Here is a 14,681-nt window from a genome sequence, read left to right as displayed (position 1 = left end):
TTGTTAGGAAATTTTCTCTACTCTTCCAAAAAGTGTTCCCTATTACTCGGTGCTATAGTTCCCTGAACAATTCAGAGTTTTATGTTTTTGTTTTGTTTTTGTTTTACAGAATTGTCAATTATTTTAATGGAAAATGAGCTCTGAGGGGAATAAAGAGAACATTACTACTTCAAAGAATTGTGTAAGGAGTTGGTTATATCCACGAGATTTATAGAACTGTCAATCAACTGTTATTGGAAGCCACACCTATCACAAAAGCTAGTGGTAGAAGCGTCGTCTTATCCTAAAAGGAATCGTCCACTTGTTCTTTATGTCTTTGTAGAATACCAGTTGCACCAGGTACTTTGGCATGTCATTTGGTTACTGCTATCTGACCAAACCTACTACACGAGAAATCAGTTGGGATATTTCATATAAGCTGAATGCAGCTACAGCAGAGAGATTGTCATCACATCCTTCAATCATCTTGCTTGTCAGGTTTTTTGTTTTTTGTGGTTTTTTTTTTTTTTTTTTTTTTTTTGCAATGATTAACTAAGTAGGTTAGGAAAAAATTACCAACCCCATTGGGTATTTAAAAACGTAAAGCAAAATATAAGTGATGGAAGATGGCACTAGCTTATGTCAGAAAACTGTGAAGATAAACTACGTTACTCTGTTAGTAGGCTGATGTCGTTCAAGGTAGACACTGGGTACAGATGCTAAGCGTTAGTAAAGTGCTACTTACAAATACATCTCTGCTTCTTGATACCTGAATCTGCAAACGTGGGGATGCTGTACCCTATAAGCGCCTACAGCTTCTTGGCACAGGATGTCAGCCTCATGGGTCGAGATGCTAATGAAATTGTACACACAGTACTTGAAGTTAACCTTTGGGAGCTCAGTATACATATTAACCGCTTTCCTCCTCAAGCGATGCCTTGCCGTTTCTCATACGTGGAGAAGTTTCAAAATCTGGATTGTGATTACAGGGGCAGATGGAAGATCAATCTAAGGAGCATTCTGCTTTATTCAGCCAGGGAGGGAAGGGGTTGATATGAATGAAAGCGTGGCTCAAATAGGCGGGGAAATGATCGGCACTGCGACTAATTGAACCACTTTTGCTGAGTGACATAAAAATATTCTAATATTAAGGATTATTTTACAACTCTATGGAAGTATGCAGTAATGCATCTTGCATTTGTTTTGTCTTGATGACAAAATGCACTCTTTGAGTCACAAGAGCCTGCCTTGTGTTAGTTATAAACAAAAATATATTTATATATATATTTATGTAACTACTATGTGCTTTAAAGAAAATTACTGTATGATTCAGCAGGGTTCTTTCATTCTTTTTATCACCAGGGGTATGCTGACTTGAATGGCTTTCTCAGGCAGGAATCGACAATGAAATGGGCCTTTTGCACTGAACCGGCACAAAGTAAAAAGGGGGGGGGGGAAAGCCAAAAATCCCCCATATGTTTAGAATCCCTTAACATTTTTGCTTGAAAAACAATTAAGGAGCTCTTTGTATTGTTTCCTCTTGTTTCCTTCAGCCAAGAGCAACTATGGCTTCATAGGATTTCATAGCTGGGAAAATGGGGGCAACATTTCTTTAAAAATAATGAAGTGTTTTATTCGGAGGCAGGAGAACTGAAAACCTCATGTGCCACTCCCTCTTTCCTAATCCTCAGCTAAGAGTTTGGCAATTCTGTCACAGCCCATAGAAAGGACATTCATTAACGAGGAAGAGGGAGGCAGTCTGAACCTCCTGCGCGGATGAAAGATTCATTCTGTAAAGTAATGAACTCGTTGGCACCATTGGATCGAGACCAGAAAAACAAAATCCTTTTGCCACACGTCTGGTGGAAAGATAGAAAATCTCTCATTTTATGTTTGTTTGTTTGTTTGTTTGTTTGTTTTGTTTTGTTTGCTCCTGCAGGAGCGATTTTCCTTAGCATTCTTGAAACATTCACCATTGCGCTTTGGAGAGAAAGGGTTCAGGCTTTGGAATACCGTTATCTTTGAGACATTAGAGAAGAATATTTGAAGTGGAGGTGTAGACCCCCTCATGAACTAAAGCTTTATTATTATTGTTTTTCTCGATCCCTTTGCAACCCTGCATCTAAGTCAATAGCACGGTAATCTTGTCAACACTTCTGACAAGTCCACAGGAGATGTTCTGAGTGAACTGTATCATACCACTGGGAAATTCTATGTTCTATGGTCACTGGTACCTTGTATAAATTTTAGATTTTTTTTTAAACCCTTCCTGGGCTGGGCTTGTCCAGAAATCTCTTCTCCTTTAGGCTACAGCAGCTTAGGGCTCCTGTGTGTGTGTGTGTGTGTGTGTGTGTTTTGTGTGTGTCTTAAAGGTATAGGCAAATTTTTAGTCTTAACACCTGTAAGCCAGCACTGGTGCCGTTCTGTCCTAGAAATTTTAGCACTGCTCTGATACAATGAAACCTTCTTTCTCTCCAACTGGTTCAACTTCAGCATATGCAGGATGACCAGAACCTCTTCGAAACTTCATCGCGGGCCATCTGCTTGGGCGTCTCTAAAACAGAAAATGCAAAAATAATGAATACCAGGGTGTTGGTCATATCATAAGAAAAATATTTGCCAAATAGTTTAGATTAACTTCTGAATTAAATTTTGCATTGCACTGAATTATGTCATATTAGTACCAAAGGTGGAATTACACATGCTCAAAGCCCCATGCTTGCATCTTGATTATGACACTATTCCTATGGCACCTCCCCCAGAGGAATGACAGCTTCTCAAAGTCGCAATTTACACCTCATCCATATTTATGTTTATAAGATTCTATAAGTGTCTAAGTACAACTAATGAACTGTATTAAAAAACAAATCTTCTGAAATATATAGCCACTGACATTTCCTCTTCTCTAGAAAAGAACATCACTTCATTTTATTAATTTGCTTGAAAACACAAGGCCATACAATTCTGCACCGTTCTTAGAAGTGTGCTTCAAATTAGGTGTTAGACTTTGTAGTAAACAAACTAAAAGGAAAATCACTTAATATCTTATGAAATTATTTATAAAGCTGACTTTCCATATGTGACTTTTTGTGCTTGAAAATGAACAGATGTCACACTCTGAAAATGGAATCCAATATCAGAGAGTGTAGACAATCTCAAGCTTATGAACTGAATAATTGCACAAGTAGGCACTAGTCCTAAAATACAGGTTATTTTTTTCTGACAAAAGCAGCGGATTTCTCCCTAGCGCTCTGTCCATCAAACAAACCTTCTCTGATTTACAAAAGGAAGTGCTGAAATGAATTATTAAGCTATAGCAGCAGAAGACACTGAAACGCATGTCACGGCCCCAGTGACACTAGAAACGATTATTCCATTTATCAGAGTGCCTGCCATTTTGGAGTAGATGAGACAATGAGTACTGAAGGTTTATATCTGTCTACAGTTTATTTCTACCTAAAGAATTTTAATGTGAAAAATGTTAAATATCAGTGTAGATATACCAGCACTTGGCAGCTTTCTAGATTTGCCAATTCCATTCCACCGGCAATGATTAATGGGTGTAGAAGAGTTTTCACATCAGGTAGGATGGAGTATTAGTTCTACTTTCTGGAAAAATACCAAACAAGGCAATTACATTCCACCTATTAATAATATTATTTACTGCCTATATAACATTATGTGGTTATATGCTTTATATTTATTAGCTGATTAAGTACGATGGTGTAAGTGAAATGGAATTATCCTTATTCTCCAGAAAAAGAAGTTAAAACAAAGAGAGGGCTTCTTTATTGGAACTAAAGCTCACGATCAATGGAAACATATTGAACATTTTTAGGGAGATGGACGCTATAACTCATGGCCACGCCTGCCTGTGCAAAAATGTCACTCTGCTGCTGTGCTCACTATTTAGAATCCCCTTTTTGGTTTCCGTTACTTCACAGTTGGGCTTCTGGAGGTACAGCTGCCCTAGTCCTTCTCCAGGTCAAGTAGCATCTCTCCATCTTTGCTCTTAAGCTCTACCTTTCCAAGGCCCACCTGCCCTGTCTAGCTGGCAAGTACAGCTTGTGAACTAGGCCTAATGTATAACCCAGCACATAAAGACATTGTGCTGTAGGTGACTTCAAAAGGTGCACAGGGGCACCTGGATGGCTCAGTTAGTTAAGGCTCTGACTTCGACTCAGGTCATGATCTCATCATTCATGGGTTCAAGCCCCCCATTGGGCTCTGCGCTGACAGCACAGATCCTGCTAAGGATTCTCTCTCTCCCTCTCTCTCTCTGCCCTCCCCCACTCACACTTTCTCTCCCTCAAAATAAATAAATAAACTTAAAAAACAAAGGTGCGCAGATTATCATCAAGAAAATAAGAGACAACAGGTGCTGGTGAAGATGTGGTGAAACAGTACCTTATACACTGTTGGTATGAATGTAGTTTTGTCCAACCACCTTGGAAAACATATGGAAGTTCTTCAGAAAGTTAGAAATGGGTCTACCATATAATCCAGCACTCCAATGCTAGGCAGATACCCAAAGGAAATGAAAACAGGTGTTTGATGAGGTATCTGCACTCCCATGTTTATTGCAGCATTATTCACAGTAACGAAGATGTGGAAATGACTGAAGTGCCCATAAATGGATCAAAATATAAAAAAGATGTACACATACACAATGGAATGTTACTCAACCATAAAAAAGGAGGATATCCTGCCATTTGCAACAACATGGATGGATCTTAAGCACATTATGCCAAGTGAGATATGTGAGAGAAAGATAAGTACTATATGATATGATTTATACGTTGAATCTATAAAGGTCAAACCTGTTAAAAAATGAAACGGTGGTTAACAGGAGATGAGGGCTGGAGGGATAAGACTAATGGTGTTTAAGGGTTCAGACTTGTAACAATTGTTAGGCTACATAGATCTAATGTACAGTATATTGAATATAGACAATTCTTATTGTGTTGTAAGTATATAATGTGCTAATATTGTTACAACCTTTTATTAATGGACCATAGCAATATGGCGTACAACTTAAATTTATACAGTGTTATATGCAAGATTTATCCAATTAAAACATTAAAATTTATTTATTTATTTATTTTAATTTTTTAATGTTTATTTATTTTTGAGAGAGAGAGCATGAGAGGAACCAAGAGAGAGAGACACACAAATAATCCAAAGCAGGCTCCAGGCTCTGAGCTGTCAGCGCAGAGCCCAATGCAGGGCTTGAACCTACAGACGGTGAGATCATGACCTGAGGTGAAGGCGGACACTTAATCGACTGAGGCACCCAGGTGCCCCTAAAACATTTTTTTTTAAATAAAAGGAGCACAGTTATTGAAATGATAATGATGGTGCTGATGGAAGTTCTATTTTATTAAGCTCTTAGCTGTATTTCATACTTTACACTAGGTGTGTCACATACATAATCTCATTAAAATATACAGGTCAATCCTTTACATTTTGCACACACCTGTACAGATAGCAAATGGCAGAGGCCAAGATTTAAAATGAGATTCTACCAACTTCCAGTGTTAATTCTCCTCACTATAAAAACTGGGTCTTCAAATCCAATGGTTTCTGAGTACAACTCATGTGAAACCTATGACCATGGTTCTATGTTTATTTCAGTCTTAAACATATAACATTACCAGCAACTTCAGTATCCTGTTAATAAGTCAGAATCACTAAGTTAATAATTTTCTGTCTCAGGTAATTTTCTGTTTCATGTCTCTGTCTTGGTCATGTCTGTCATGTACTTTGTAAGTTTATCACAGGGGTACTCAAAATACAAAGTACAAACATGTTGGACAGAGAAGTTTCCTCTCTCTTTTTAATAATTTTTTAATGTTATTTTTGATAGAGAGAGAGACAGAGAGACAGAACATGAAAGGGGAAGAGCAGAGAGAGAGAGAGGGAGGGATAGAATCTTAAGCAAGCTCCAGGCTCTGAGCTGTCTGCACAGAGCCTGATGTGGAGCTTGAACTCACAAACTGTGAGGTCATGACCTGAGCTGAAGTCAGATGCTTCAACGACTGACCCACCAAGGCACCCCAAAGTTTCCTGTCTTAACGCAGTTCAAACTTATTTTCTGAATTAAATGCATATTGTTAAGAGAAATTTCTCTTAATTTACTACTACTCATTGCAGGAAAAAAAAAATAAACAAATATCCCAACAAGATTTAAAATGACTAGAGAGTTCACCACTTATCAGTGTACATCACTTATATCCATTTCTAGGAACATTAAATCACTGCACATACTGTTTTATAAAACCTTTTCTTTGCACTTAAGTACACACTGAAAAGTATTATGAACTGTCCCTGTACAAACTTATGTTAAGTGTCTGTAGAGCTTATTAATTTAACTAAACCATGATTTATATAGTCAATTTGATTCTGAGGCTTTTTCCTCCTGACTTTTTGACAATATAAATAATTTTACAATGAATATCTTTGCTGATAACCTGATGCGAATATCTCTGGTCAGTTCCTTTTATAAACGTTCAAAAGTGGAATTATGGGGCCAAAAGAGAAAACACAAATTATTTACTAAACACTTGAAATGTCTAGTATGGTACTAGCTGCTCTGTTGAAGGACAGGTGAGCAAAGAAAGTACAGAAAACGTTTTCCACATGGAGGAAGAAAGGGACTTGCATTGTAGGTTGAAAAGGTAAGAAAATACATTGAAGTAAGATATAACATAGGTGTCAAATAAACATCCTAAAGATGAACAAATAGAATAGGTATAATCTAGCTGCAAAATTATTCAACACTAGTATTTTATTTGTGCAAAAGTAAAAAATTTATAACTGCTTCTATGGATTTTGATCAGATGAAAGAAAGGGCATTTCTCCCTCACAATAATACCTTAAAGTTTATAACAAAGTCCAACGAATGTCATGCACTGGGGTCCTAAAAATTTGATCTGATTTTACATTCCTCGACAATTCCTTGATCTCTCCATCTTAGCCTTAAAAATGTTGAACAAAGAGTAATAACTTTACCAAAATTTTGCTTCCTTTCTAAAACACTTTCACATATCACAAATAAATTAATGGTCTTAAATAAATCACTCTGTTTCCTCATCTGTAAATTAAAAGCTGAAGGTTTATCCTCTAAAATCACAGGACCCGTGGGGAGCCTTGGTGGCTCGGTCTGTTAAGCATCCGACTTGGGTTCAGGTCATGATGTCGTGGTTCATGAGTTCCAGCCCCGCATCGGGCTCTGTGCTGACAGCTCAGAGCCTGGTGCCTGCTTCAGATTCTGTGTCTTCAGATTGTGTCTCCCTCTCTCTCTGCCCCTCCCCCAACTCGTGCTTTGTTCTCTCACCATCGCTCTCTCAAAAATAAATAAACGTTTAAGCAATTTTTAAAAATCTTCCAAATTATGGGACCCTCATACCGGCTTGCCTGAGATAACTCACTTTAACACCGCGGAGACAATAATGATTTGAAAAACTTCTCCATGTCATGGTTCTTCTATCATTATCTCTCTTGCCTCCCTCCACTACCTGTTAGGATTCCTATATTTAAGGGAAATCTATATAAACTAGTCCCAGCTGAAATTGCTTTTCTAGGTCAATCTTCAGTTCAGAGATTTCCTTATGAGTGAGAAAAACAGGGTAGTTCTATGACTGTAATGGAATGATTGAAGACTTAGTTCTCAGAGAAAAATCTTGAATGTTGCTAGTATAATATGAGGCATCTATCCAGAAGACAAGAAGTCTAGAAACCTGGTACGAGGTCTGGCTTTGCCATGAAGTGTGATGGGTCACAACCTGGCATTTACACTTCTTTCCCAAGCCTTTAGATACATCCAAATCTGTGTTCTTTTTAGACTGGTTAACTCACATTGTTCTACAAACGGATAGAGGCCACTGGGTCACTTGCTAACAGGGCAGGATGTATGCTGAAAATTGAAAAACTCAAACCAGACTGTAATGTTAATTCATTACAGAGATTCACGATGTCGAGCCTTAAAACACTGCTGGGTGTAATGCGTGGGTGATCTCTAATTTCATTTCGGAGAATTATTTATGTGATTAATCACATTCAGAAGTACATGTTCATGTAGATATGTCGGCACTGGGGTGGGCTGTGCAAACAGGTATTTTCCCTAATTACTCCTTCAGAACTATTAATTGAACAGTCATCCAGATCTGTCTCAATGGTCTGTGGCAGGCTAATTAGCTGAAGTATCCACAAACAAACCTGCAGGGTCCCGGCCGTCAGCAGTGTACACAGAACTGCAGCTGGGGAGTCCTCTGCAAGCCCAGAGAGCAAAGCAGAGAGATTTTTGGTGCGTTAGATAAGCTCTGGTGTGAGTGTGAAAGGGAAGGGGCGAATTTTGCCATTCAAGCCCCATCTGGAAAACACCAGTGGTGTGAGATGGCACTCGACAAGCAGTCGTTGCGAAATTTCGAGTGTTTTGTGCTGCTTCCTTCAGTGAACTGTAGGGAAGGGAAAGCCGCTGGGGGATGGTGAGACGTGGACAGCCTCACAGACCTGGCACTTCCCAGCACAGGACACAGGCAAAGCCCTATGTTTTCGCTGATCCTCAGTATCCCCATTTGGGAAATAAAATGAACTAGATTACTGGTTTTCAAACATTTTTCCCCCTTTTTAATTAAAAAGGAAAAACCTGTAAGCCACTGACCCTCTGTTCTGATGAAATATTACCCAGAAGCCCCACCAGCATCCTGGAGAAGAGGTTTCTCTCCATGGTGATGAGAGACCCCCCATGGCACATCCCCCATGAGTCCTGAGGGAGACTACGGGTCTCCTACTATCTCGGCACGTTTTGCCACCTATCCAACTAAGTCCACGTTTCTCAAACTTAGCTGTGCAAACAGACCACAAGGATCTCAGTAAAGTGCAGATTCCAATTCAGGTCTTGGGGGGAGCCCTGGGACCCTGCATTTCCAACAAGGTTCTGGGCGATGCTGACCCTGCTTGCTGGTCCACACAACACAGTGAACAGCAAGGCAGAATGATGCTCTACAGTCTCTTCAAACAGGAGCATTCCTTAAAGGTGGGTGGTAGAGAAAACGTTGATGTTTGATCTCCTATGTGTCTCCAGGGGACCTTTGTGGGAACCCAACACGGTTCAGACATTGGGGTCAATCTTCCCATATTTATAGCGTTGGTAAGACTGAACTGCCTTGGGGAAGGGGATTTCTTTTCTCATTCATTACTTCTAAATGCAAATTCTTCTCTATTTCCTTTATTTTGTGTTGAACATTATTTCATCACAAGTTTTATTAAGTTATAAATTTGAGTTGCCCGACTGGGCAAATGAATGTTACAAAATACCAGTTAAATTTGAATTTCAGATAAACAGTGAATAATTTCCCAAAACTACACTGCATCGGGCACACTTCTACTAAAAAATTACTCTTTTATCTTTTTGAAATTAAAATGTATCTGTGCCCTGTACTTATTTGGCAACCCTATCTATAGGGAAACACAGTGGCTTTGGGCCCTGGCCAGTTAAACTTGCAATCTAATTAAAATCAACTATTCCTATTTGGGGATGTGCCTCTTTCATTCATGAATTGTAGGTCACTTATTCCTTAAAAAGAGTAACTCAGATTGATTTGTCTGTCTTCTGGTGTGGTCAAGAATTCCAAGCAATAACTCTTGTGTGAAGCAGAGACTGGATGCTTTTTACATTTTTTTCTACTCAACTTATTTTAATTGTTTTTCATCATGTGGAAGTTGTGTGTCCTATAGCTGCCTCTTTTCCAACCTATTGTCATCACTTGTCATGGGAATATTATCTCCATTCTAGAACTGTCCTATGGATGATCCTGAAAAATCCATTAATATCATCATGGTTAATACATGTCCAAGATGAAAATTATCTCAATGCAGGTTGAGAACAGTTGTCCACTGGGATTAACAAAATCATCATATTTTCATGTCATTTTCTAAAGCTAGAGTATTTATTTTTTATGCAGGCATCCTGCCCAGCATGGAGCCCAACACCGGGCTTGAACTTGTGACTCTGAGATCAAGACTTGAGCTGAGATCAAGGGTCGGATGCTTATCCGACTGAGCCACACAGGCACTCCTGAAGCTAAAATATTCTTAGAATAAATGTTAAGTGGTATCTCCCTCCTCCTGAAAACAACATTGTTTTTGGTAATAATCATAAAATGAAATGAATAATAGTAATAATGGCCAAAAGGGAAACACAGACCGTTGAAAAATTTTCCTGTTTTAAACTTCTTAGATATAATCATGCCAGTGACAAACATTACAGATGAAAAAGAAAATACATGTTACCATAAACAGAAAGAAAATATAAATGACTTAATGTATTTATTTTTTTTAAAAAGACACACGAAGGAATACTGGCAAATGAGTCAACTCTGCAATGTTCAAGAGAATGATCTGTGCTTTGTGGTAACAAAAATGAAGCAACTAAAGTTCCCTTTCTTCACCTTGTCAACCACAGTGTCATCATCCTTCGCTTAGAATCTACTGTTTTATTTTTGCGTGTGTTTTTCTTTTTTTCTATTTTTCAAGTTCTTATTTGAATGAGAATCTACCATTTTAACACAGACATATGTAGCACTATATGGTCTGGAGACCAGCTGAGCCTGAACACGCCAGATTCTCACGAATTTATTCCCTCAATGAATGCAGGGAGCTGAGACTGCGATCAGGGGTCAGGTGTGTGTAACCAGAGCTCTTGAATTAACTTCCATGTAGAAGACAATATTTACTAAAGGATATGTAATAAAACTGTATAAGTGGAAGTTTACATATATATTATGTTGGTAAACCTCAACAGTAACTGAATCAACTTGCTAGAGATTAGATGAGCAAAAGCTTTTGACACAATTAAGCATTTTGGGCACATAGTAATAATGAATGCTAACCTGATTTTACTAAGGCTTATTATAATTATTCCATTCTCTGACACTACACTCCCTTATTATCTGCAGCTGGGGCAGACTGCTCCCATGCCCTTCCCTTGGGTCACCTTGCCGCGCACAAGAAAACTCAAAATAAGTGTTTGTGTTGACTTACATAGATCTTGGTCTATAGTTTATGCCCCACAAGGGATACAAGCTTCCAGATTCTTGAATGACAAGCTTTCTTCTTGACTTGCTTTCACCTTCTTGACTTCAACTCATATTGGCCATCTTGTTGTCCCAAGTGAGAATGCTGGGTGATAGTGACTATTAATTTGTATGGCCATAATTGCATTCAGTCAGCAAATAAAATTACTACCCCAGCACCTATATGTAAAACACAGCACTGAACTCAAGGGATTTATAGCATATTTAAGGAAAATAAGATATTTGCCTACAAAAGCTTGAACTGTTGTAACCAACAGTACAAGTTAAAATTGTATAGATAGGAGGTTTGAAATCAAGTATCTGCTGAAAGTATCTGACAATGAATTCCACAAGTTTTGAGGAAAGAGGCCTTCATTTGAATCTGAGTCATCATAGATGCTTTTGTGGGCAGACTGACTATAAAGACAAAGAGCAGAATAAAAGTCCACATCTTTCGAAAATATCCACTTCTATGTCTTCTATACTGATCATTCTCTATCTCATCTCTAAACAGTCCCCTCCACAGCCTGGTCTCTAAATCCTTCAGATTGTGGGTCACTGCCTGCCATTTGTCTCATCCAGGCTATACCCAACTTCTGGCAGCCTGAATTCCATGGTGGCCCATCAGTCACCTGTCTGTTCCCTCCTCTGACGATCAATCCTCATTGGTATGACAATCAAACCCAATCTTCAATCCTCATGTTCTATATTTTCCCACTCTATATACCCTAAGCAGTCCCAACTACTACAGAAGAGAGTCACAACTTCAGATTAACCCAGCCACAAAGAATCACACGCTTTTAACTGGGAAGTCAGTGATTACTTTTCTCTTGTTAAAGCCTTGTGAAATATCCAAACTCCATCCAATCCCAGGCTGCCTTCCCTCAATCTGATAAATCATCACCCATTTCTCCCCTGAGAAGACTAAGTCTTTAGCAAGACGCTAATCCTTTCCCTTTCTCTTCATTAATGCCTTTACATCCACTCATCCTTCCTTATCTGAAATTAAAAGACGGTCTTCCTCTGCTGCGTAGCTAATTGCCTTTTCTACTCCATGCTGTCTCTGCTATGAAGTTACTTCACCCCTCCCTCCTCCATCAGCACTTTGAAATACTTCTTTGTTTCTTTACCTTATGCCTACACCTCACATCAAAAAGCCCTGTATTTGATGTTTCTTTGTATCCACAGTACTACATCTCTTGAGTGTCTGACTGAATCCACTGTCTTCACATTAGAAAACAATTTTTCTACATGCTTCAGTCTGGTGCCTGCTCCCTTCCCTGGATTTGCATTCCCTCCTGTTACAAATGATCTCATTGCCAAGTTAGTACCTTTTATTCCTCATTCTGTGACTTCTCTAGAGCACTTTAAACTGCTGCCTACTTTTCATTTTTGACCCTCTTCCTTTTGTGGGCTTTCCATGATGGCAATTCTCTTGTGTCTTGTTTATTTTACTTCCCTTCTTAAACTTGTCTCCTTTCCTGCTTTATTATTATTTTTTTTTAACATTTATTTACTTTTGAACAAGGGAGAGACAGAGTGTGAGGAGAGGTGGGGCAGAGAGAGAGGGAGACACAGAATCCGAAGCAGGTTCCAGACTCTGAGCTGTCAGCACAGAGCCCAATGCAGGGCCTGAACTCACGAACCATGAGATCATTACCTGAACTGAAGCTGATGCTTAATCTACTGAGCCATCCAGGTGCTCCCCCCCAAGTATTTTTTTAATGTGTGTTTATTTTTGATAGAAAGAGAGAAAGAGAGAGAGAGAGAGAGAGAGAGAGAGCAAGCAAGCATGAGTAGGGGAGATGCAGAGAGAGAGGGAGACACAGAATCCCAAATGGGCTCCAGGCTCAGAGCTGTCAGCACAGAGCTGGATGCAGGGCTCAAACTCAGGAACTAAGAGATCATGACCTGACACAAAGTTGGACACTTACCTGACTGAGCCACCCAGCTGCACCCCTTTTCCTGCTTTATAAATACTAGCTGTTAAAATGCCCTAAAGTTTAGCCACGAAAGCTCTAATCTGTCTATTCCCTACAGCATTCTTCTTTGCTTTCCTAAACTAATTTTATCTTCTGACATTTCTAAATCTGTTGCTAAAAAATGTAATTTCCCAGTTGCTCAGATTTTGTTCTTTGGAGTTATCTGTAATCCTTTCTTCTTCATCCCACGTACTCAATGTGAAGAATCAGGATACCCTCCCCACCTTTACCACTACTCAGCTGTAGGGGTTTTGGCAATTGCTCATTTTCTTGGAATGTCAGTTACCTTATCTGTAAAATAGGGATATAACAATGCCTACATTTACAGACCTCACCGGGAAGTAGGGGGGATCAAAGATCATTGATTGAAGGCACTTTCAGGCACAAAGCTTTTTATGCATGAAAATTGCTAAACCCTATCTTCTTCCTTCATGTGGCTCTTGAGTTGCCCTGTTCCCTTCCCCAACCTATACCCTCATTCCACTTGTGGCTGTCACCTGCACATGGACTGCTGACACAGCCTTGAACTCTCCTATGAGGGCTTTTTCACTCTTCTAGTTTTTTCTCCAGGCCCCTCTCTACCACCATTTTCAACTTCTACTTCTTTTATTACATCATTGATTCTCATTGTTTGTAGAATGAAGTAGGGGTTACATAGACCTTTGTTATTTATTTATTTATTTATTTATTTATAAATAATATAGCATAAGGGGGGAGGGGCAGGGGGAGAGTGGGGTTAAGAGAGAGAGGGAGAGGGGGAGAGAGACTGAGAAGATATAAATCTTTTTTTTTTAATTTTTAAAAATGTTTTTATTTATTTCTGAGAGAGAGAGGCAGCATGAGCAGGGGAGGGTCAGAGAGAGAGTGAGACACAGAATCTGAAGCAGGCTTCAGGCTCTGAGCTATCTGTCAGCACAGAGCCCGATGTGGGGCTTGAACCCATGAACCGTGAGATCATGACCTGAGCCAAAGTCAGGCGCTTAACCGACTGAGCCACCCAGGCCCGAGGGAGGATATGAATCTTAAGCAGATTCCACGTTCGGCACAATATGGCCCCAAAACCCTGGGATCATGACCTCAGCCAAAATCAAGGGTGGGACACTCAACTAGGTGAGCCACCCAGGCGTCCCCAGATTACACAGTTCTTTAAAGACTGTCATATCTGACCTGTGTCTACATGAAAGCCATTCCCATACCAATCCATAGATATCAATGTAGAGTTGAATAATTTGATTCTTCTTGCCCTTTTCTGATTTAACGCTTTTAAAAATCATACCGCACCTATGTCTCTTCTATGTGGAATGTCATTTTCTCTTCCTCTTTGCTTAGGCCAAGCATAACATTTTTTTTTCAGCACGCCCTTAAATTCTTTGATAAAATTGCCCCTAATTAATCTCCCTCTCTTTCCTACAAATTTTATAGTACTTGGTTACATCCTTTATTCATCATGGAACATATTTTTGATGTTCCTTTTACCATTATTAAATTCATATGTGGCTATTTGGCCTTTAAAGTTTTTATGTTCTGTATCCCTCCAGATATAACAAGCAGGGAATATGAGTATATATAGGGTGACCATATGATGGACTTACTGTCCAAATTAGTACACTTTGGAGAGTGAATAGGACTACTATTAACAATTAGA

At 39.2% G+C, this 14,681-nt stretch overlaps 1 protein-coding gene across 1 annotated transcript in view; it reads right to left on the bottom strand.

Moving 5' to 3' along the window:
- Positions 1-488: 488 nt before the first annotated feature.
- The window catches only part of LOC120224264 (plexin domain-containing protein 2-like), a 234,382-nt gene continuing 220,189 nt past the window's right edge, over positions 489-14,681 (bottom strand). The window contains exon 15 of the mRNA XM_039222500.1: positions 489-2,533. Coding sequence (XP_039078431.1) covers positions 2,417-2,533 — 117 coding nt within the window. The 3' untranslated portion in view covers positions 489-2,416. The remainder of the gene's footprint in view (positions 2,534-14,681) is intronic.

This window comes from Hyaena hyaena, unplaced genomic scaffold (assembly GCF_003009895.1).
Source record: "Hyaena hyaena isolate Hyena2069 unplaced genomic scaffold, ASM300989v1 scaffold_1144, whole genome shotgun sequence".
Taxonomy (NCBI): domain Eukaryota; kingdom Metazoa; phylum Chordata; class Mammalia; order Carnivora; family Hyaenidae; genus Hyaena; species Hyaena hyaena.
The sequence above is the reverse complement of the archived record's forward strand: the minus strand, read 5'-3'. Positions and strand labels throughout refer to the sequence as shown.